Source organism: Nomascus leucogenys, chromosome 10 (genome assembly GCF_006542625.1).
Source record: "Nomascus leucogenys isolate Asia chromosome 10, Asia_NLE_v1, whole genome shotgun sequence".
Lineage (NCBI taxonomy): Eukaryota > Metazoa > Chordata > Mammalia > Primates > Hylobatidae > Nomascus > Nomascus leucogenys.
The window spans coordinates 53865425-53888864 of NC_044390.1; the positions used below are offsets into that span (position 1 = coordinate 53865425).

General features: G+C 53.0%; 2 protein-coding genes across 2 annotated transcripts; one reads left to right on the forward strand and one right to left on the reverse strand.

The window, feature by feature from the left end:
* Positions 1–4403: 4403 nt before the first annotated feature.
* On the reverse strand, positions 4404–5519 carry MRPL34 (mitochondrial ribosomal protein L34). The gene is made up of 2 exons (XM_030820484.1): positions 5295–5519; positions 4404–5086 (listed from the first exon to the last, which is right to left on the reverse strand). The coding sequence occupies exons 1-2, from the start codon at positions 5357–5359 to the stop codon at positions 4873–4875; spliced, it is 279 nt and encodes a 92-aa protein (XP_030676344.1). The 5' UTR covers positions 5360–5519; the 3' UTR covers positions 4404–4872.
* A 2247-nt stretch (positions 5520–7766) lies between these two features.
* On the forward strand, positions 7767–19271 carry ABHD8 (abhydrolase domain containing 8). The gene is made up of 5 exons (XM_003275803.2): positions 7767–7998; positions 9625–10393; positions 16236–16406; positions 16577–16793; positions 18566–19271. The coding sequence occupies exons 2-5, from the start codon at positions 9633–9635 to the stop codon at positions 18734–18736; spliced, it is 1320 nt and encodes a 439-aa protein (XP_003275851.2). The 5' UTR covers positions 7767–7998; positions 9625–9632; the 3' UTR covers positions 18737–19271.
* The last annotated feature ends 4169 nt before the right edge of the window (positions 19272–23440 follow it).

The following is a 23440-nucleotide window of genomic DNA, read 5'->3' on the forward strand; positions in this document are numbered from 1 at the left end:
CTAGCCCCGCCCCCACATATGAGAGTTTGCACGCTTCCATTGGCCGCATCCAGCTAATTCATGCGCCCATTGGTTGCCACGCCTCCTCCCATTGTGGTCACGTTTGGTTGAAGAAGCAAAGCCCCGCCCGGTACTTGGAAGCAATGGAAAGTGAGATCCGGAAGTGGGCGGAAGCCTCGGCCGCGAAGTCTCTTGGGAGCTGTAGTTTACAACTCCGCGAGGCTCTCTAGAGCTTTTGTGTGTCTGTGTGTTTTTAAGATGCGCGGAGCGTTCAAGATGGATTAAAGACTTACATGTTAGACCTAAAACCATAAAAACCTAGAAGAAAACCTAGGCATTACCATTCAAGACATAGGCATGGTCAAGGACTTCATGTCTAAAACACCAAAAGCAAAGGCAACAAAAGCCAAAATTGACGAATGGGATCAATTAAACTAAAGAGCTTCTGCACAGCAAAAGAAACTACCATCAGAGTGAACAGGCAACCTACAAAATGGGAGAAAATTTTTGCAACCTACTCATCTGACAAAGGGCTAATATCCAGAATCTACAATGAACTCAAACAAATTTACAAGAAAAAAACAAACAACCCCATCAAAAAGTGGGCAAAGGACATGAACAGACACTTCTCAAAAGAAGACATTTATGCAGCCAAAAAACACATGAAAAAATGGTCATCATCACTGGCCATCAGAGAAATGCAAATCAAAACCACAATGAGATACCATCTCACACCAGTTAGAATGGCGATCATTAAAAAGTCAGGAAACAACAGGTGCTGGAGAGGATGTGGAGAAATAGGAACACTTTTACACTGTTGGTGGGACTGTAAACTAGTTCAACCATTGTGGAAGTCAGTGTGGCAATTCCTCAGGGATCTAGAACTAGAAATACCATTTGACCCAGCCATCCCCTTACTGGGTATATACCCAAAGGACTATAAATCATGCTGCTATAAAGACACATGCACACGTATGTTTATTGTGGCACTATTCATAATAGCAAAGACTTGGAACCAACCCAAATGTCCAACAACGATAGACTGGATTAAGAAAATGTGGCACATATACACCATGGAATATTATGCAGCCATAAAAAATGATGAGTTCATGTCCTTTGTAGGGACATGGATGAAACTGGAAATCATCATTCTCAGCAAACTATTGCAAGGACAAAAAACCAAACACCACATGTTCTCACTCATAGGTGGGAATTGAACAATGAGAACACATGGACACAGGAAGGCGAACATCACACTCCGGGGACTGTTGTGGGGTGGGGGTGGGGGGGAGGGATAGCATTAGGAGATACACCTAATGCTAAATGACGAGTTAATGGGTGCAGCACACCACAACATGGCACATGGATACATATGTAACGAACCTGCACATTGTGCACATGTACCCTAAAACTTAAAGTATAATAATCATAAAATAAAATAAAATAATTTAAAAAAAGAAATTAAATAAACAAAATAATTAAAAGATAAAAAAAAAAAAAAGGATGCACGGTGCGGCCGGGTGCAGTGGCTCACTCCTGTAATCCTAGCACTTTGGGAGGCCGAGGCGGGTAGATCGCCTGAGGTCAGGAGTTCGAGACCAGCCTGGCCAACATGGTGAAACCCCATCTCTGCGCCTGTAATTCCAGCTACTTGGGAGGCTGAGGCAGGAGAATCACTTGAACCCGGGAGGCGGAGGTTGCAGTGAGCCGAGATCACGCCATTGCACTCCAGCCTGGGCAACAAGAGAGAAAATCAGTCTCAAAAATAAAATGAAATAAAAAGCCGGCCGGGCGCAGTGGCTCATGCCTGTAATCCCAGCACTTTGGGAGGCCGACGCGGGCAGATCACGAGGTCAGGAGAGCGAGACCGTCCTGGCTAACACGGTGAAACCACATCTCTACTAAAAATACAAAATATTAGCCGGGCGTGGTGGTGGGCGCCTGTAGTCCCAGCTACTCAGGAGGCCGAGGCAGGACAACGGCGTGAACCCGTGAGTGAGGCGGAGCTTGCAGTGAGCCCAGATCGCGCCTCTGCACTCCAGCCTGGGCGCCAGAGCAAGACTCTGTCTCAAAAAAAAAAAAAAAAAAAAAAAGCGGGGCACGGTGGGTCACGCCTCTAATCCCAGCACTTTGGGAAGCCGAAGCAGGCGTATCATGAGGTCAGGAGTTCGAGACCAGCCTGGCCAACATGGTGAAACCCCATCTCTACTAAAATACAAAAATTAGCCGGGCGTGGTGGCGGGCGCCCATAATCCCAGCTACTCGAGAGGCTGAGACAGGAGAATCGCTTAAAACCAGAAGGCGGAGGTGTCAGTCAGCCGAGATTAAGCCACTGCAGTCCAGCCTGGGCAACAAGAGCTAAACTCCGTCTCAAAAGAAAAAAAAAAAAAAAGACACAGGGGGTCTTGATATGTTTCCCAAGCTGGTCTCGAACTTCTGGCCTCAAGCAATCCTCCAGACTTGGCTTCCCAAAGTTCTGGGAGCCATCGTGCCGGCATCTTCTTGTGTTTATTACATTTTTAAAGCAGCCCTAGAAGATAAGAACCATAACACTCCCTATCTCCTCCTCAAGACCGTCTTGCTCAAACACCTCCCGTAACTCCCTAGTATTCAATCCCACCTCCTTGACCCCATTTATGGGCACCTGCGGTCTTCATTGCCCACCTGTGTCCTCACCTCTAACCAATTCCTTCTGTGTCTGGGCTCTCCCAGACCTTGCCATTTCCTCCAAGACTTCCCTGACTGCAATCTTCAAAAAGGCAAGTCAGGTACCTTCACTGAGGTCCTACAGCCCTCACAATACCCCTCCCAGCCCTGACACCTCTGTGTCCAAACTGCCTTCCTGACTTCCAGGGTAAAGAATGGGCACCCAGCACATAGCAATTGCACAGTGAAGTTGCTAAGTGGAAGCTACTTAAGTAAGTATTATTACTCCAACAGCAACAGAGCAGAGGAGAAACCAGCACTGCATTTTATGGGCGACAAATGCACCTCACAGTGTTAAATTCTTGCTCAAAATCAAACATCCCCAAGGGGCAGGTGGAAGATTCAAACTCCTTACAGGCTGGGGTTCGAGACCAGCCTGGCCAACATGGTGAAACTCCCCTCTACTAAAAATACATAAATTAGCTGGGCATGGTGGCACGCGCCTGTAATCCCAGCTATTCGGGAGGCTGAGGCACCAGAATTGCTCGAACCCAGGAGGTGGAGGTTGCAGTGAGCAGGGATCCGACAACTGCACTCCAGCCTGGGCGACACAGTGAGACCCTGTTTCAAAAACACCCCCCCACACACATACAGCTTTCCACCAGCCTTCCTAGACCTATAAAATCTATGACACAGGCTGGGCATGACAGCTCACACCTGTAATCCCAGCACTTTGGGAGGCCAAGGCAGGCAGATCACCTGAGGTCTGGAGTTCGAGACCAGCCTGGCCAACATGGCTGAAACCCTGTCTCTACTAAAAATACAAAAATTAGCCAGGTGTGGTGGTGGGCGCCTATAATCCCAGCTATTCTGGAGGCTGAGGCAGGAGATTGCTTGAACGCGGGAGAGGGAGTTTGCAGTGAGCCGAGATCTTACCACTGCACTCCAGCCTGGGGGACAGAGCGAGACTCTGTATCAGAAAAAAAAAAAAAAAAACTGTGGGCGCAGTGGCTCATGCCTGTAATCCCAGAATTTGGGGAGGCAGAGAAGGGCAGATCACCTGAGGTCGGGACCTTGAGACCAGCCTGACCAACATGGAGAAACCCCATCTCTACTAAAAATACAAAATTAGCCGGGCGTGGTGGCACATGCCTGTAATCTCATACTCGGGAGGCTGAGTCATGAGAATCGCTTGAACCCAGGAGGCAGAGGTTGCAATGAGCCGAGATTGCACCATTGCACTCTAGCCTGCCTGGGCAATAAGAATGAAACTCCGTCTCAAAAAAAAAAAAAAAAAAAAGGCAGGCACAGTGGCTCACGCCTGTAATCCCAGCACTTTGGGAGGCTGAGGCGGGTGGATCATTACCTGAGGTCAGGAGTTTGAGACCAGCCTGGTCCACATGCTGAAATCCCGTCTCTACTAAAAACACAAAAATTAGGCCAGGCGCAGTGGCTCACGCCTGTAATCCCAGCACTTTTTGAGAGGCCAAGGCAGGTGGATCACCTGAGGTCGGGAGTTTGAGACCAACCTGACCAACATGGAGAAACCCCTCTCTACGAAAAATACAAAATTAGCCGGGCATGGTGGCACATGCCTGTAATCCCAGCTACTCGGGAGGCTGAGGCAGGAGAATCGCTTGAACGCACAAGGCGGAGGTTTTAATGAGCCGAGATCGCCCCATTGCACTCCAACCTGGGCAACAAAAGGGAAACTCTGTCTCAAAAAAAAAAAAAAAAACAGTTATGACACATATAAGGCAAGTGGAACTTTGAACATTTATTACACGTTTAATAATATTTCAAAATTATTGATAATTCTTTTGGATGTAATAAGCTTTGTAATTATCTTTTAATGAGCTCTCATCTTGGAGAGATACATTCTGAAATATTTACAGAAGAAATAATCCGATGCCTGAGATCAGCTTCAGAAGAACTGAGGATGGGGCAGGGACGGATTGTAGGTAATCGGTAGTCAGGGCTGTGTACTGGGTACACGGATGTTCGTTGTACTGTTCTTTGATCTGTTGCGCAGGTTCGAAATGCTTCCTAATTCAAAAGCCTAAAAAGGGACTTGGCAAGCTCCCATCCGGACTTCAACCCCACAATATGGAGAGCACTCAGGTCCGAGGCGTTCCTGCTCCCCAGCTCCCTGCAAAAATAGCGCCAGGCAAGGTCCGAAGCGAGGGCGATGCTTCCGTGGGGGTCCCGCCGACTGCGTCGCGATCCTCAATGGCTCAGCGACTTACGGCCCTTGAGCATTCGGCGAAGGATGACCTGGACGCCGGCGGGCGTGCTCAGACGCCGGACCCAGCCGTGCTTGTTCTTGCGTTTGATGTTGCTCGGCTGATACTCGTTCCCGCGAGCCTTGCCCCGGGCCTGCTGGGGGGTGGGGAGGCCCCAGGCGTCCGGGAACCCCAGCCAGGCCCGGGGCTGGAGCCACCTGCGTGGGTAGAAGGACGGCGAGAAAGGTCAGACGGGGCGCTGGGTGACCTCGGCGCTCAACCTCTCTGAGCCTCGGCTCCTGGAGACAGAGCCTGGCTGCAAAATGCGCAAGGCACGGGCAGGTCACGCGGGCAGTGAACAGTAGCGCCAGCCTCCGAAGCCGCCCTTATTCCCAGATTTGGGGAAGGGTCCCCCTGAGGACTTACCTGCCACCCAGCAACGCTGCCGACCTACTCGTGGGGCCCAACAGGGATCCAGTCAAGACAGCCATGTCCGCAGTGGGTCCGGCAGTCACGGCCGCGGGCGATTCCGGAGCCCAGAGGCGCCTCAGCCCTGGAACAAAGAATTATGGGAAATGTAGTTTCTCCTAACGTGCAAAAACAGGCCGTTGGGGAAAACCCTGAAGTTGTAGTTCTGCGCCTGCGCAACAGAGGGGCGCCAGTCTACATCCGCGGGGCACAGGGTTGTTCTTCATACAAACCAACAGGTAGCCGGCGAATGGCGCCTTCTCAGCACGCGCGTGCGCACAAGGCATTATCTCCCGCGGTCAGCTGGGAGCTGAGCTGTAGTTATCTCTGCTGTTGACCGGCAGAGGGTGCCCCGCGGTGGCCGGGCGCAGCTGGTGGCAGCTGCGGGAAGCGGCTGGTTGGTCTTCCCACCCCCAGCAGGAGCTGGGCAGATGGCACACAGCTGGCTGGCAGCTTGTCCTGGCTGGCAGCTTGTCCTGGCTGGCAGCTTGTCCTGGCTGCAGCCAAGTCTCCGCCTCTTGGCAGGAAGCCGAGGAGGCCTGAGTTCAAGTTCGCTGGGTGTCCTTGGGGTGGTCCCTGCGCCTCTCTGGGCTTTCTCAATCTGTAAACTCATGGATTGCAAGTTTGTCTTTGGCAATCTTGCCCCCATTTCGGGCCCTAGAAGAATTTTCCTCTGTTGTTAGAACCAAAAAAAAAAAGGAAGAAAAATTTTCTGATACTCAGATCTGAACCCCTCCCCTACTCACACACTATCCTTGGCTCCCCATTTCCCCAGGTAAAACCTGCTCAGCCCTTCCATCAGGCATGCAACACCCTCTACACACACCATCTTACATTTCAGCCACACCCTCCTCTCTGCCTGGTGTTCCCCTATCCGCCCTTTAAAAATCCTTTCCTCGCCTCCCAAGGGCTGAGTGAGGTGTGGCTCATGCCTGTAATTCCAGCATTTTGGGAGGCTGAGGAGGGAGGATCCCTTGGGGCCAGGAGTTTGAGACCAGCCTGGGGACATGGTAGCAAACACCTATAGTCTCAAGTACTCGAAGGTGAGGTGGGAGGATTCCCTGAACCCAGGAGATCCGGGCTGTAGTGAGCAAGGACAGCGCCAATGCACTCCAGCCTGGGCAACGGAGTGAGAGCCTTTCTCAAAAAAAAAAAAGGAGTCAAGGAGCCCCCAAGTTCAAGGGCTCCTCAAGGGCCAGGGGCCTGGGGCTGTATCCCTACAAGTGCCAGCTTGGGGTTCATACAGAGAGGTGTTTGCTAAATGAATAAACTGGATAGTCTCCCAGAAGTGCCCTTAGTGGACAAGAGTAGGTGTCTGGACGGAATCCAGCTCTGGCAGCAAATTCCAGGGGATGGGAGTGGCCAAGCAGCAAGGAGCATTTAACCCCTCGTCCTCCAAAGCCCATCCTACCTGTAGCATCGTTTAGCAAAACATCACCACTATAATAATGCCCATAATATATGGAGCATTTGTTATATGCATGACACTATGATGAGTGCTTTACCTGCGTAGCAAACTTATGAGAGGATTAATTTCATAGAGAAATAAACGGAGGCTCAGGAAAGTGAAGTAACTTGCCCAAGGTCACACATCAGCAAAGGGCAGAGGCTGGATTTGAGACCTGAGCTCTCCTGAGGGCCTACCATGGCCCCGCCGGTACCACAGAGCTGGGATGCCTGCCTCTTGCTATCAGCCCTCCTCAGAACCATGGCAGCCATAGGTTAAATCAGCTGATTATGAAATTCAAACTCTCTAATTACCCACAGCTCCAAGACTTTCCTTGAAAGCTTTAGAGAAGCCTGTCACGATGGCTCACGCCAGTGATCTCAGCCCTTTGGGAGGCCGTAGGCGACAGGATTGCTTGATGCCCAGAGTTCGAGACCAGTCTGGGCAACATATCGAGGCCTCGTCCCTACCAAAAAAAAAAGGGGGGGCAGGGGGGGGTGGGGGAGGTTAGCAAATAATGGTTCCCAGGGCTTGGAATCACACAGCCTTGGGTTCAAGTCCCAGCTTTGCTGCTTGCTTGATTTATGCTCTTGTGCCCTTTATGAGCCTCAGTTTCCCCACCGGAGATTGGAAAAAGATCTTGGAGTCTCTGCTTCTAGAACGGAAAGGTCAATACAGAGAGAAGAGTATGGGGGCCTCGTTTGGAGAGGAACAGGGCAATTGGGAGGCAGGGGCTGGGGGGCAGAGGCTTGGGAGACCCATTTGCAGAGAGAGGGCCCCGGCCGCACACTCCCAGGCGTCCCGCAGACCCTAGACTGCAACCGCTTTCTCCGCCTTGAGCCAGGCCCTATCCTTCCCCCAACCTCGGTGAACCCCCAAAAGGGGCGGGGCTGTTGCTCCCAGAGCCCGCCTCCACTACAGAATTGCCGCCTCTGATTGGGCTCCTAACTAGGCCAGGTCAGTCCGCAGCTGCGATAGGCCGAAGTGCCCGCCCGTCGGCACGTGGCTCCGCCTACTCGGGGGAGGAACTTAAAGGGCCGGCTGTTTCGGCGGCCGCGGGATGCCCCTGCGCTGACCGCCAGGGGCAGGTGCCCGCCCGCGTAGACGCACCCGGCCTGACCCCGCGCCACCATGTAAACGGCGCCAGCAGGCGGACGCTGGCTTCTCCGCCTGGGACCCCTCCGCCCCGACCCGGGCCCCGCGGCCCTCGATGAGGTGAGCAGGGAGCGGGCCCCAAAAGGAGATATCGAAGCCCCGGGGCCTCCACTTCGGAGGAGTGGTGTCCACTAACCCCGCGTTTGGGCCCCTAGGAAGCCACGGAGCCCCAGTGGGCTCGACCCCGTTGCAGGGATGACGAACACCTGGAAGGCGGGGGCCGGGGGCGGGGAAGCGGGGCTGGGGTGGCGCCTGTGCGTTGCCCTCCGCAATCCGGGATTAGGGCACCACTCGAGGTGGGGGGCATGGCCTGCTTCCCCTCCAGTATGTCTGGGGCCACTGCGGGCTCAGTCTCAGGCGTGCGTTACCTTAGCGGCGCCCAACCTGGGGTAGGGGGCAGGCAGGCAGTTGGCCCCATCTCCAGGCCCTAGACACCTAGACAATGGGGGTGCACTGCTCGGGTATCCCCCCTTAGGTTATGTAACCGCCTGTGGTTGCCATGGACACGGGGGCGGGGGTGGCCGAAGGAGTGGGATGGAGGCTTGGAGGCCCCCAGCCAGGGCCTTGCCTCTCCCATCCTCTTCTCCACCTCCGGGGACTTGTATAGCAGATCCCCAGAATCCAGGGTGCCAAGGAGGAAGTTCAGAGTCTAGCTTCCTCTCAGAGTGTCTGGGCCTCAGCTTGGCCCTCTATGAAACAGACCCCGGCTCACCCCGGTCTAGGGAAGCTGAGCAAGGCTTTCTGTGGCTCAGTCCCCATCCCCCTCTCCTAGGGCCTCACCTTTCAGGAGTCAAATTCAGAGCCAGGAGCCTCACTGGGGGCTCACCAAAGGTTTGCACATTTTAGATGCCTTAGGAGGCCCTGGGGATATGTGAGTTAGTGAGTGCATACCTGGATGAGTTAGTGAGTTAGTGTATGCCTGAATGAATGAGTTAGTGTATACTTGAATGAATGAGTTAGTATATACCTGAATGAATGAGTTAGGAGGCCATAAATGGTATAAACTCCAGCTGGGGGGAGGGGGTGTCTTCCGGCTGGTCCACATTTGCCACAATGTCCCCTTCTCCAGGAACGTCCCCCCACAAGACACCACGACCTTCCCTGTGGACACCCTGTGGGGTAAGCCATAGCCAAGTCTTTCTCTCTGAGGATAGACTAGGGTGGCCCAGGAAGGTGACTACCACAAAGGCACTGCCCAGACAAAACATGTGAGTGCACAGTGGCTCACACCTGTAATCCCAGCACTTTGGGAGGCCGAAGCAGGAGGAAAATTTGAGGTCAGGAGTTCAAGACCAGCCTGGCCAACATGGTGAAACCCCATCTCTACAAAAAATACAAAAATTAGCTAGACATAGTGGCGCCTGCCTGTAATCCCAGCTACTCAGGAGGCTGAGGGGGAGAATCGTTTGAACCCAGAAGTGGGAGGTTGCAGTAAGCTGAAATCCTGCCACTGCACTCCAGCCTGGATGACAAAGCGAGACTGTCTCAAACACACACACACACACACACACACACACACACACACACACACACACACAAAAAAATCTCAGTGCTGTGGCTCACTTGATCTGGTGCTCCCCAAACGGGAGTCTAAAACCGTTCTCCCAAGGCTCAGGGAGTGCCTGCTGCTCGGTGGAGGTTTCTCATTGAGACAGCACCTGAACTGGCTGCTGTCCCCACTCACAGGACACACCATGCTGACCGGGGTGACCGAAGGTATCTTCTGTTGCCTGCTGGGCACGCCCCCCAACGCCGTGGGGCCACTGGAGAGCGTCGAGTCCAGCGATGGCTACACCTTTGTAGAGGTCAAGCCCGGCCGCGTGCTGCGGGTGAAGCATGCAGGACCGGCCCCGGCCGCTGCCCCACCTCCACCATCATCCGCATCCTCGGATGCAGCCCAGGGGGACCTCTCCGGCTTGGTCCGCTGTCAGCGCCGGATCACCGTGTACCGCAATGGGCGGTTGCTGGTGGAAAACCTGGGCCGAGCCCCTCGAGCCGACCTCCTGCACGGGCAGAATGGCTCTGGGGAGCCGCCGGCCGCCCTGGAGGTGGAGCTGGCAGATCCGGCGGGCAGCGATGGCCGCTCGGCCCCCGGCAGCGCAGGCAGCGGCAGCGGCAGTGGCAGTGGTGGGCGGCGGCGGCGAGCCAGGCGCCCCAAGAGGACCATCCATATTGACTGTGAGAAGCGCATCACCAGCTGCAAAGGCGCCCAGGCCGACGTGGTGCTCTTTTTCATCCATGGTGTCGGCGGTTCCTTGGCCATCTGGAAGGAGCAGCTGGACTTCTTTGTGCGCCTAGGCTATGAGGTGGTGGCTCCTGACCTGGCCGGCCACGGGGCCAGTTCTGCGCCCCAGGTGGCCGCAGCCTACACCTTCTATGCGCTGGCTGAGGACATGCGAGCAATCTTCAAGCGCTATGCCAAGAAGCGAAACGTGCTCATTGGCCATTCCTACGGGTAAGTGAACCCTGGCATGTGGGGTGGGGGTGAGGGATGGGATCAGCAGGGACTGACAGTCACCAAATACTGAGTTTTTGGCTGAGCCCCGTGGCTCACGCCTGTAATCCCAGCACTTTGGGAGACCGAGGCAGGCGGATCACCTGAGGTTGGGAGTTCAGGAACAGTCTGGCCAAGGTGGTGAAACCCCGTCTCTACCAAAAATACAAAAATTAGCCAGACGTGGTGGCGGGCGCCTGTAGTCCCAGCTACTCGGGAGGCTGAGGCAGGAGAATCACTTGAACCGAGGAGGTGGAGGTTGCAGTGAGCCGAGATTGTGCCACTGCACTCCAGCCTGGGCGACAGAGGGAGACTCCAAGATGCCGCTGACACCTGTAATCCCAGTGCTTTCGGGGGCCAAGGCGGGAGGATATCTTGAGGCAAGGAGTTCGAGACCAGCCTGGGCAACATAGGGAGACCCCCTAGCTCTACAAAAAATACAAAAATTAGCTAGGTGAGGAGGTGCACGCATATAGTTCCACCTACTTAAGGGCTGAAGCAGGAGATTGCTTGAGTCTGGGAGGTCCAGGCTGCAGTGAACTGTGATCACACCACTGCACTCCAGCCTGGGCAACATGGCAAGACCCTGTCTCTCTTTAAAAAAGAAAAAAAAAAAAGTCCGGGCGCGGTGGCTCACGTCTGTAATCCCAGCACTTTGGGAGGCCGAGGCGGGCGGATCACGAGGTCAGAAGATCGAGACCATCCTGGCTAACACGGTGAAACCCTGTCTCTACTAAAAATACAAAAAATTAGCCAGGTGTGGTGGTAGGCACCTATAGTCCCAGCTACTGGGGAGGCTGAGGCAGGAGAATGGCGTGAACACACGAGACGGAGCTTGCAGTGAGCCAAGATCATATTGCGCCACTGCACTCCAGCCTGAGCAACAGAAGGAGACTCCATCACAAAAAAAAAAAAAAAAAGGGCCACCAGGTATAGTGGTGCACACTTGTAATCCCAGCACTTTGTGGATGGATCATTGGAGATGAGCTTGGACAACATGGCAAAACCTTATCTCTTAAAACAAAAGAAAGCAAACAAAAATCCTAATTTTTTTCCTTGAAAAAAATCCCATTTTTCAATTTAATTTTTACACTTTTTAAACTTTTTTTTTTTCTTTTAAATAGAGATGGCATTTCACTATGTCGCCCAAGATGTTCTTTAACTCCTGGGCTCAAGTGATCCTCGCACCTCAGCCTCCCAAAGTGCTGGGTCTACAGGTGTGAGTCATTGTGCTCAGCCTTAATTTTTTTTTTGAGACAGAGTCTCACTCTGTCACCCAGGCTGGAGTGCAGTGGCGTGATCCCGGCTCACTGCAAGCTCCACCTCCTGGGTTCATGCCATTCTCCTGCCTCAGCCTCCCGAGTAGCTGGGACTACAGGCACCCGCCACTACGCCCGGCTAATTTTTTGTCTTTTAAGTACAGACAGGGTTTCACCGTGTTAGCCAGGATGGTCTTGATCTCCCGACCTCGTGATTCGCCCTCCTCGGCCTCCCAAAGTGCTGGGATTACAGGCGTGAGCCAACGCACCAGGCCAATTCTCAAGTTTAAAAAAAATTATATAGAGATGAGGGGTCTCATTATGTTGCCCAGGCTGGTCTTGAACTCCTGGGCTCAAGCCATCCTCCCTCCTTGGCCTCCCGATGTGGTGGGGTAACAGGCATGAGCCACTATAGCGGGCTGAAAACTCCCATTAACATATGTAATCAGACAGGGATTTCCGTCATCACTGATATTATTTCACATTGTTCTAAAGCAGTGTTTGTCAGGCCAGGTGCAGTGTCTCACGCCTGTAATCCTAGCACTTTAGGAAGCCAAAGCAGGCAGATCACTTGAGGTCAGGAGTTCAACACCAACTTGGCCAACATGGTGAAACCCTGTCTCTACTAAAAGTACAAAAAATTAGCCAGGCATGATGGCATGTGCCTGTAATCCCAGCTACTTGGGAGTGTGAGGCAGGAGAATCACTTGAACCTGGGAGGCAGAGGTTGCAGTAAGCCGAGCAACAGAGTGAGACTCTGCCAAAAAAAAAAAAAAAAAAGCAGTGTTCTTCAATCCCAGCACTAACATTTTTGGCCTGGTTATTTTTTTTTCTGTGAGGGGCTGTAGGATGTTTAGCAGAATCCTTTGCTTCTGCCCACTTGATGCAACTACACAATCTAGTGTTGATCATGACAGTCAAAAATGTCTTCAGTAGTTGCCAAACATGCCCTGGTGGGCAGAATTACCCCTGGCTGAGAACCACTGCCTTAGACTAAGTTCAAAAATCAACTGCCCTGGAGAACACTGTGCATTCAGGAAGGGCTCATTGGAATCCTGTAAATTCAAGGCATTTACAAAGGCATGGGTTACTGTAATTCACTCCTGCTTAAAGGGCAGGTAATACAACCTAAAACTTACCAAGAACCCTTCCATGGAAGGCTTGGTCCCCAGGGCTTTACCACTACCAAGTGTCCTCATTCTCTCCTTTATCCAGGAAGAAAGGCAAGATTGGAACAGCCAGGCAAGTTGAGCACCACTGTTTTAGAGATTCTAGCCTATACAATTAGACAAGAAAAAGAGGCTGGGCATGGTGGCTCACACCTGTAATCCCAGCAATTTGGGAGGCCAAGGCAGGCAGATCACGAGGTCAGGAGATCAAGACCATCCTGGCTAACACAGTGAAACCCTGTCTGTACTTAAAAGACAAAAAATTAGCTATTAAAAGATTAAAAAGAGATTAAAAATCTCTTTTTAAGAAATACAAAAAAAAATTAGCCAGGCGTGGCAGCAGGCGCCTGTAATCCCAGCTACTCAGGAGGCTGAGGCAGGAGAATGGCGTGAACCCAGGAGGTGGAGCTTGCAGTGAGCCAAGATTGTGCCACTGCACTCCAGCCTGGGTGACAGAGCGAAACTCCGTCTCAAAAAAAAAAAAAAAAAAAGAAAAAAAAAGAAAAATAAATAAGTGGCCAGGTGTGGTGGCTTACACCTATAATCCCAACACTTTGGGAGGCTGAGAAGGGAGGACTGCTATAGCTGAGGAGTTCAAGACCAACCTGGGCAACATAAGCAAGATCTCATCTCTACAAAAAATTAAAAAGTAAAAAAAAAGAAAAGAAAACAAAGAAGTTACATAAGTATCTAAAAGAAAGGAATCTAGACTGAGAGGTAACAGCTCTTGTTTGTTTATATTTCTTTATATAACATACTCAAAAGTTGATGCTTATGAGAAATGATTCCTCTAATTAAATGAGCACCCACCTGCTGGGCACAGTGGCTCACACCTGTAATCCCAGCACTTTGGGAGGCCGAGGCAGGGGGATCACAAGGTCAGGAGTTCAAGACCAGCCCGGCCAAAATGGTGAAACCCCGTCTCTACTAAAAATACAAAAATTAGCTGGGTGTGGTGGCAGGCACCTGTAATCCCAGCTACTTGGGAGGCTGAGGAAGGATAATCATTCGAACCCATGAGGTGGAGGTTGCAGTGAGCCGAGATCACACCATTGCACTCCAGCCTGAGTGACAGGGCAAGACTCTGTCTTGAGAAAAAAACAACAACAACCAAAAAACACCCACCTACAATAGTTCCCATGACCCCATAACAGTGCTATGAGGTCAGCACATTTACAACTTCAAGAATGTGGAGGCTGAAGCTCAGAGAGGTGAAGCAACCTGCCCAAAGGCATACAGGAAGTCCCTGACACAATCAGGTCTGCCTGACTCCTGTCTGTATCCTTTCCTCATTACAGCAGGGGCTGGCAAACATTTCCTTAAAGGGTCAGATAGCGAATATTTTGGGTTTGCAGGCCATACAGTCACTGTTGGAACTTCTGATAAAACTTTATTTAGGAAACATTTTTTGGCCAAGCACGGTGGCTCACGCCTCTAATCCCAGCACTTTGGGAGGCCGAGGTGGGCAGATCACCTGAGGTCGGGAGTTCAAGACCAGCCTGACTAACACGGTGAAACTCCATCTCTACTAAAAATACAAAAATTAGCCGGGCATAGTGGCGGGTGCCTGTAATCCCAGCTACTCGGGAGGCTGAGGCAGGAGAATCGTTTGAACTTGGGAGGCGGAGGTTGCAGTGAGCTGAGATCGTGCCACTGTGCTCCAGCCTGGGCGACAGAGCAGGACTCCATCTCAAAAACAACAACAACAAAGAAACCCCTTATTTAGGAAACATTTTTCAAATCTCCAAAAGTGTAAACTGTATTTACAAAAGCAAATGACTAGCCCACAGGCCATACATAGTTTGCTGACCCCTGCTTTTGTTAGGAATGAGGAGCTGAGCTTTGGGGGCTCCTCAGGTGGTACCCTTCCATCTTGTATAAGGAAGACAGATATGTCATGCCCAGAGGCAGGTGGCAGAATATCCTGAAAGGGAAGGGACAGTAGGAAACAGTGACCTATCCAGGGCAGCTGGAAGCATTTGTTTAATCAGATTGTTTGCCTAACACTTGCTGATGAGTAATTCTTACTGCTTTTGGGTCATGGTGGCTTGAAGAATCTGATGAGGGCCGGGCACAGTGGCTCATATCTATAATCTCAACACTTTGGAAGGATCACTTGAGCCCAGGAGTTCAAGACCAGCCTGGGCAACATAGTGAGACCCCCATCTCTACAAAAATTTTTAAAAATTAAAAGTCTGGTGAAACTTCTGGATCCAGATTCTCTTCAAAATAAGTTCCATCCTCAACACTCAATCTCACACTTTCACAGTATTTGAGAGGCCACACCCATCCCTCACCCCTTCAGGTATCCATGGACCCCAGGGGAAGAATCTTGGCTTCCAAGGACCTGCCTTCTGGGTAAGGGGAGGACATGAACCCCCTCACCAGGCCAGGTGTCACAGCTCACGCCTGTAATCCCAGCATTTTGGGAGGCTAAGGCCAGAGGATCATTTGAGCCCAGGAGTTCAAGACCAGCCTGGGCAACATAAGGAGACCCTGTCTTTATAAAAAAAAATTTTTTTTAATTAGCTGAGCATGGTGGCACATGCCTGTAGTCCCAGCTATTCAGAAGGCTGAGGTGGGAGGATCTCTTGAGCCCAGGAAGTCAAGGCTACAGGGAGCTATAATTACGCCACTGCACCACTCCAGCCTAGGCGACAGCAAAATCTTGTCTCAAAAACAAAACAGGCCAGTCCCAGTGGCTCATGCCTGTAATCCCAACACTTTGGGAAGCCAAGGTGGGTGGATCACTTGAGGTCAGGAGTTCTCGACCAGCCAGAGCAACATGCTGAAACCCTGTGTCTACTAAAAAAATACAAAAATTAGCCAGGTGTGGTGGTGCATGCCTGTACTCCCAGCTACTCGGGAGGCTGAGGCAGGAGAATCAGTTGAACCCAGGAGGCAGAGGTTGCAGTGAGCTGAGATTGCATCACTGTACTCCAACCTGGGCGACAGAGTGAGACTCTGTCTCAAAAACAAAAACAAATCAGGCTGGACGCAGTGGCTCATGCCTGTAATCCCAGCACTTTGGGAGGCCAAGGCGGATGGATCACTTGAGGTCAGGAATTCGAGACCAGCCCCACCAACATGGTGAAACCCCATCTCTACTAAAAATACAAAAATTACCTGGGTGTGGTGGTGTGCCCCTGCAATCCCAGCTATTCGGGAGACTGAGGCAGGAGAATCGCTTGAACCTGGGAGGCAGAGGTTGCAGTGAGCTAAGATCGAGCCACTGCACTCCAGCCTGGGCGGCAGAGTAAAACTCTGTCTCAAACAAAAACAAAAACAAAAACAAAACAAAACAAAATGGTCACTGTTTGTATCCTGCTGATCGCCTCCCTTCAATCCTCCCATCACCCCACCCGTTCCGGGCAGTGTCTCTTTCTGCACGTTCCTGGCACATGAGTACCCAGACCTAGTGCACAAGGTGATCATGATCAATGGCGGGGGCCCTACGGCGCTGGAGCCCAGCTTCTGCTCAATCTTCAATATGCCCACCTGCGTCCTGCACTGCTTGTCGCCCTGCCTGGCCTGGAGCTTCCTCAAGTGAGTGCCCCCACCCCAAAGACGGTGATCCTGGCCCTGGCGAACCCAGGCATCTGCTCGAGTTGGATGGGAGGGGGAACCGTACCGCTGGGACTAGGGCTGGCATCGGGGGCACCCCGCGGCAGCCGGGCTGGCATAAGGGGTTCTAGCAGCGCCTCCACCACCACCAGGGCCGGCTTCGCCCGCCAAGGAGCCAAGGAGAAGCAGCTGTTAAAGGAGGGCAACGCTTTCAACGTGTCATCCTTCGTACTCCGGGCCATGATGAGCGGCCAGTACTGGCCCGAGGGCGACGAGGTCTACCACGCCGAGCTCACCGTGCCTGTCCTGCTTGTCCACGGCATGCACGATAAGTTTGTGCCCGTGGAGGAAGACCAGCGCATGGCCGAGGTAGAGGCGGGCACCTGGGGCGCCACAGCTACAAATCCCCAGGGTGCAGCCCGGGAGGGGCGTGGCCTCTGCGGGGGGCGTGGTAGCGCTTGGTGGGCGTGCTTTCTTCCCGAGGGGGCGTGGCTGCTGGGTGGGCGTGGTCTCTAGATGCTGTATCTTGTTCTGACCCCAGGCAAACAGGAGCATTAGGTCTGGCATCAAAAGTAGAATCTAGAAAGCAGGGCTGCCCTGGACAGGTGTTAGCAATTATGCACTGTCCCCGCCGCTGTAAGAAGGCTCTCCTCACAGTGGAGGATTTGTATAAGAGACCGGTGACCTATATAATTATAGGAGACGGGCACCAGGGGATCTTTAGATTACAAACTCTAGGCCGGGCGCAGTGGCTTACGCCTGTAATCCCAGCACTTTGGGAGGCCGAAGCGGGCGGATCACGAGGTCAGGAGATCGAGACCATCCAGGCTAACACAGTGAAACCCCGTCTGTACTAAAAATACAAAAAATTAGCCGGGCGTGGTGGCAGGCGCCTGTAGTCCCAGCTACTTGGGAGGCTGAGGCAGGAGAATGGCGTGAACCCCGGGGGGCGGAGCCTGTAGTGAGCCGACATCGCGCCACTGCACTCCAGCCTGGGCGACAGCGAGACTCCGTCTCAAAAAAAGAAAAAGAAAAAAAAAGAAACTCTATTTAGCGAGTTCAGATTAGAAAGGGTCTGGGGATCCTTAGCACTTACAATAGCCCTGGATACTAGCCCGGCGAGGTGGTTCACGCCGATAATCGTTGCAACTTGGGAGGCTGAGTGGGGCGGATCGCTTGAACCCAGGAGTTCAAGGCTGTGGTGAGCCATGCTCGCACCACTGCACTGCAGCCTGGGCGACAGAGCAAGACCCCGTTTCTAAAAAAAAAAAAAAAAAACCAAAAACCATTAAAGTATAGCTCTAGACTGGTGGTTCTTAACTAAGGAGGATTCTGCCCCCAAGGAACACGTGGAAATGCATGGAGACATTTTTAAGTGTCACGACTGAGGGGGAGGGGGTACTACCGGCATCTGGTGGGTGGAGGCCAGGGATGCTGCTCAACACCCTACAAATGCACAGGATAGCAGCCCCCACCCCAGCTACCCGCCCCTTTCCCGCCCCGCCCCCCCCGCCCCCCAGCAAAGAATGATCAAGCTCCTAATGTTGGTAGAGTCGAAGTTGACAAAATCCTCCTCCAGGCCAGGCGCGGTGGCTCACGCCTGTAATCCCAACACTTTGGGAGACCGAGGCGGGCAGATCACCTGAGGTCAGGAGTTGGAGATCAGCCTGACCAACACGGCGAAACCCCGTCTCTACTAAAAATACAAAAATTAGCCGGGTGTGGTGGCGCGTGCCTGTAATCACAGCTACTTGGGAGGCTGAGGCAAGAGAATCGCTTGAACCCGGGAGGCGGAGGTTGGAGTGAGCCGAGATTGCGCCACTGCACTCCAGCCTGGGTGACAGAGCAAGACTCCGTCTACCCCCCCCCAAAAAAAAAAAAAAAAAAAAAAAGAAAATCCTTCTCCGGGCATACTGTAGACACTTAATAAATGCTGGATGCCTGAATACTAGTTGGGCTCCAGCAGGGCTACAGGCCATCCTCCAGCTCCCCCTTGAGTGGAAGTGGAGAGATGCAGGGTAGATGGGAGGAGGGCCTTTTGGATGCTGCGGGCCATATGTGGATGGCGGAGTCCCAGGGAAGCCTGGCCTCTCGCTCCACCCTCCTGTCCCCGCCTACCTTGAGCCCAGCGTCTTCTGCAGATCCTGCTCCTGGCATTCCTGAAGCTCATCGACGAGGGCAGCCACATGGTGATGCTGGAATGCCCCGAGACGGTCAACACGCTGCTCCACGAATTCCTGCTGTGGGAGCCCGAGCCCTCGCCCAAGGCTCTGCCCGAGCCACTGCTGGCGCCTCCAGAAGACAAGAAGTAGCCGCTGGGCCGGCGGGGCATCGCTTGGTGAGCACAGCCGCAGCAGGAGGAGGCCGTAGCCTGCGCCGGGTCTGCAGCGCAGACCACCTGGGCGGGCCGTTCGCTCCGGTGGGCGGGGCCAGGTCAGGGAGACGCCCCCAGGCTGCCTGGGCGGGGCGTGGCATCCGAGGGAGCCCAGCGGACACTCCGCTCTCTGCTTCCGTCCCGCGGGGCCCATCGGCGTTTCGGGGCCGCAGCCGGGACCCTCGCGGAAGATGGCCTTGTACAGAAGCTCTCCCTCACCTTCCCCCCAACACCACGGCCAAGGCAGGCCCCCCACCCCGCTCTCTGTCTTCCGTGTCAGCCGTGCTTGATCCTGGGACCCACGAGCCCCACAGGGACCCTCGGGGCCCCATCCCGTTACCCGAGACCCTCCCTACCCACCATTCCTCGGCGCTGGGAGCTATTTTTGCCCAAGGGGGGAGGGATGGGGGGGCTGGCGCCACCGATCCTGCACATCTCAACTTGTAACTCAATAAACAGAAGTGACAATCGGAGTCTCCGGACCTGTGCTGGGTGACCACAGGGCAGGGTGTTCACCGCCTGGAGCCTCAGTTTTCCCGTCTGCAGACTGGGCTCAGGCTGGTGCCTCGCGCTCAGGATCGACTTCGACAATGTCCGGGGTCCACGTTAGCTTCCTGAATTTCCCCTCGCACCTCAGAAGGCTGAGGCTCCTTGGACGGTATCCCCCAGGGCAGGAGGCAACTTATCAAAAGGTGAGCCCGGCCGGACGTGGTGGCTCACGCCTGTAATCAGCACTTTGGGAGGCTAAGCACTTTGGGAGGCCGAGGTGGGAGGATCACCTGAGGACAGGAGTTCGAGAACAGCTTGGCCAAAATGGTGAAACCCCGTCTCTATTTAAAAATGCAAAGACGGGCAAGGCGCGGTGGCTCACGCCTGTAATCCTAGCACTTTGGGAGGCCGAGGCGGGGGGATTACGAGGTCAGGAGATCGAGACCATCCTGGCTAACACAGTGAAACCCCGTCTCTAGTAAAAATACAAAAAATTGGCCGGTCGTGGTGGCAGGCGCCTGTAGTCCCAGCTACTCGGGAGGCTGAGGGAGGAGAATGGCGTGAACCTGGGAGGCAGAGGTTGCAGTGAGCCGAGATCATGCCACTGCACTCCAGCCTGGGCGACAGAGCGAGACTCCATCTAAAAAAAAAATAAACAAAACAAAACAAAAAACAAAGACGAGCCAGGAATGGTGGCTCGCGCGTGTAGTCCCAGCTACTCGGGGAGCCTGAGGCGGGAGAATCGCTTGAACCCAGGAGGTGGAGGTTGCGGTCAGCTGAGATCGTACCACTGCACTCCACCTGGGCAACAAGGCGATACTCCTCAAGAAAAACGAGATGAGCCTTTCCCTGGCCGGAAGAGATCCAACCGAGGTTTAGGTGAAGATCAGTGGGTGCTGCATGGAATTAGAGCTGCCATAATTGAGTGCCCACTGTTTTCCAGGCTGTGTGTTGAATGCCTGCCACCCACTGGTTCATTGAATTCGACTCATCCAACCCCACCTAGCAAGTTAGGACCTTTTACTATCCCCATGCTATATCTTTCAGCTTGGTTTAGGGTCACCTTTGTCAAGAAGACTTTTCTTTTGAAACCACCAAATCTGTCTTTTAGATTTTTGGGTTTTGTTTTTGTTTTTGTTTTTTGTTTGTTTGTTTGCTTTTTGAGACGGAGTCTCACTCTGTCGCCCAGGCTGGGGTGCAGTGGCACGATCTCAGCTCACTGCAACCTCTGCCCCCCGGGTTCAAGCAATTCTCCTGCCTCAACCACCCGAGTAGCTGGGATTACAGGCGCCTGCCAGTACGCCCAGCTAATTTTTGTATTTTTAGTAGAGACGGGGTTTCACATCTTGGCCAGGCTGGTTTTGAACTCCTGACCTCGTGATCCACCCGCCTCAGCCTCCCAAAGTGCTAGGATTACAGGCGTGATCCCCTGCACCTCGCCTACATTTTATTCTGATCCATGTATATCTAGTCCTATCTGTGGTTCCTGTGTCTTACAGGAGGAGGGATGAAATCTTTCCTTCGGTTCTGTCCTTTCCCCACCGGTTTGTGAGCTCCATCCTTAGTTTAGACCAGGGGGGCAATTGCGTCCATTGGCAACTTCTGGAGACATTTTTGATCGCCATTTTGGGGGGTGCATGGGTGTTGCTGGCTTCTAGTGGATGGAGGCCAGGAACTCTGCTCATCACCCTGAAATGCAAAGGACAGACCCCACAGCAAAGAATAAGCCAACCCCAAATGTCATTAGGGCCAAGATTGGGAAACCCTGTGTTAGACAAATCCCATCTCTTCTGGGGGCTCCAGATTCTTTACCAATGTCCTGTTTGTGTATTCTGGGGCGATGGCACAGTGTCATAACTCCTGTGGCTTTATTATTAGATTTGGCACCTGGGAGGCATCCCTGTTTCACACTGTTTTTTTTTTTTTTTTTTTTTTTTTTTTGAGACAGTGTCTTGCTCTGTTGCCCAAGCTGGAGTGCAGTGGCGCAATCTCGGTTCACTGCAGCCTCAGCCTCCCGGGTTCAAGCGATTCTTCTGCCTCAGCCTCCTGAGTAGCTGAGATTACAGACACCCGCCACCACGCCCGGCTAATTTTTGTATTTTTAGTAGAGACAGGGTTTCACCGTGTTGGCCAGGCTGATCTTGAACTCCTGACCTCAGGTGATCCACTCGCCTCGGCCTCCCAAAGTTCTGGGAGTACAGGCGTGAGCCACGGTGCCTGGCCCCTGTTTTACACTGGAGGAAAGTGAAGCTCAGAGAGCGGTTTTTTCAGCTCGATTACAAGTGGTCGAGCCCAAACCCACTCCAGAGACTGGACCCCTAATCACAACACCAGCCATTACCCCAGGAGCAGCCGGGGGCTAAGCAGTGGCGAGGCGGGTGGAAACTCGGCCCAGGTCACAGCCCGCCCCCTGAGGGACTTGGTTGGCTAAACCGCCGTGATGACCGGCAGGTCCTGAAGCCAATGAGGCGGCGGATCTCTCCCAAGTCCCTAAATCCACCGGGCCCTTTGCAGAAGCGACTTCCAGAAGCTTAAATGCCCTCGACCCCCCCAACCCCGCCCGCCCGAAACCAGACCGCTGACGTCTCACCAGGATGGCGGCTTGGTATTTACTTAAGACCTTTGCACATGAGTGGTCTGAAGTCGCATAGCATCGCTGGAAGTGGGGTTATTATTTATTATTAGTATTATTATTAGTATTATTATTATTTGAGACGGAGTCTCACTGTCGCCCAGGCTGGGGTACAGTGGCGTGATCTCGGTTTACTGCAACCTTCGCCTCCCGGGTTCAAGCGATTCTCCTGCCTCAGCCTCCCGAGTAGCTGGAATCACAGGTGCTCACCACCACACCCGGCTCATGTTTTGTATGTAGTAGAGACAGGGTTTCACCATGTTGGTCAAGCTGGTCTTGAACTCCTGACCTCAGGTGATCCACCTGCCTCGGCCTCCCAAAGTGCTGGGATTACAGGCGTGAGCCACCACGCCCTGCCGAGTTATTATTAATAATCCCTCCCTTATTTTTTGAGACGGAGTTTCGCTCTTGTTGCCTAGGCTGGAGTGCAATGGCGTGATCTTGGCTCACTGCAACCTCTGCCTCCTGGGTTCAAGCAATTCTCCTGCCTCAGCCTCCCAAGTAGCTGAGATTACAGGCATGCGCCACCATGCCCAGCTAATTTTTGTATTTTTAATAGAGATGGGGTTTCTCCATGTTGGTCAGGCTGGTCTCGAACTCCCGAACTCAGGTGATCTGCCTGCCTTGGCCTCCCAAAGTGCTGGGATTACAGGTGTGAGCCACCAAGCCCGGCCAATAATCCCATTTTATAGTGGAATAAACAGGTTCCCAGAAGCAACAGGGGAGGCTGGGGTTGCACGGTGATCCTGAGGAGGGTCCTGGCCCTGCTCACGCCTCATCACACAGGCGGCCCCTTGAGGGCCCCCACACCTCCCCTTCCTCCAGAAAGTTTTCACCTGGGCTGCACTGCCACACACTTTGGGCTCTGAGCCACACACTTTGCTTGCATGACCTTATTTTTAAATTTTTATAGTTTTTTTAAGAGACAGGATCTTGATATCGCCCAGGCTGGAGTGGAGTGCTGTGATGGTAGCTCCTTGCAGCCTCCAGCTCCCAGGCTTAAGCAATCTTCCCACCTCAGGCTCCCAAGCAGCTAGGACCACAGGCCCACCCACCACATCCGCCTAATGTTTTTACTTTTTGTAGAGATAGAGTCTTGCTATGTTGCCCAGGCTGGTCTCAAACTCCTGGGCTCATGCTATGCTCCCACCTCAGCCTCCCAAAGTGCTGGGATTACAAGCATGACGCCCAGCCCCCAACATGACCTTACAGTGATCCCCTGGGGTAGGACCTCTTTACTGCCTCCACTGTACAACCGAGGAAACTGATGCTCAGACAGATAAAATACTGGTCCGAGGTCTCACAGCTGGGTAGCAGTGAACTTGGCTCTTGAGCTGGGTAGATAACCTGAGTGCAGCTGAGGATCCCCCAGTCCATCCCGCCATGTGGGTGTCCCATGTCTGGGAGGTAAAAGCAGGCTCTATCTATTTTATTTTATTTTTTTTATTTTTTGAGACAGAGTCTTGCTCTGTTGCCCAGGCTGGAGTGCAGTGGCACAATCTTGGCTCACTGCAAGCTCTG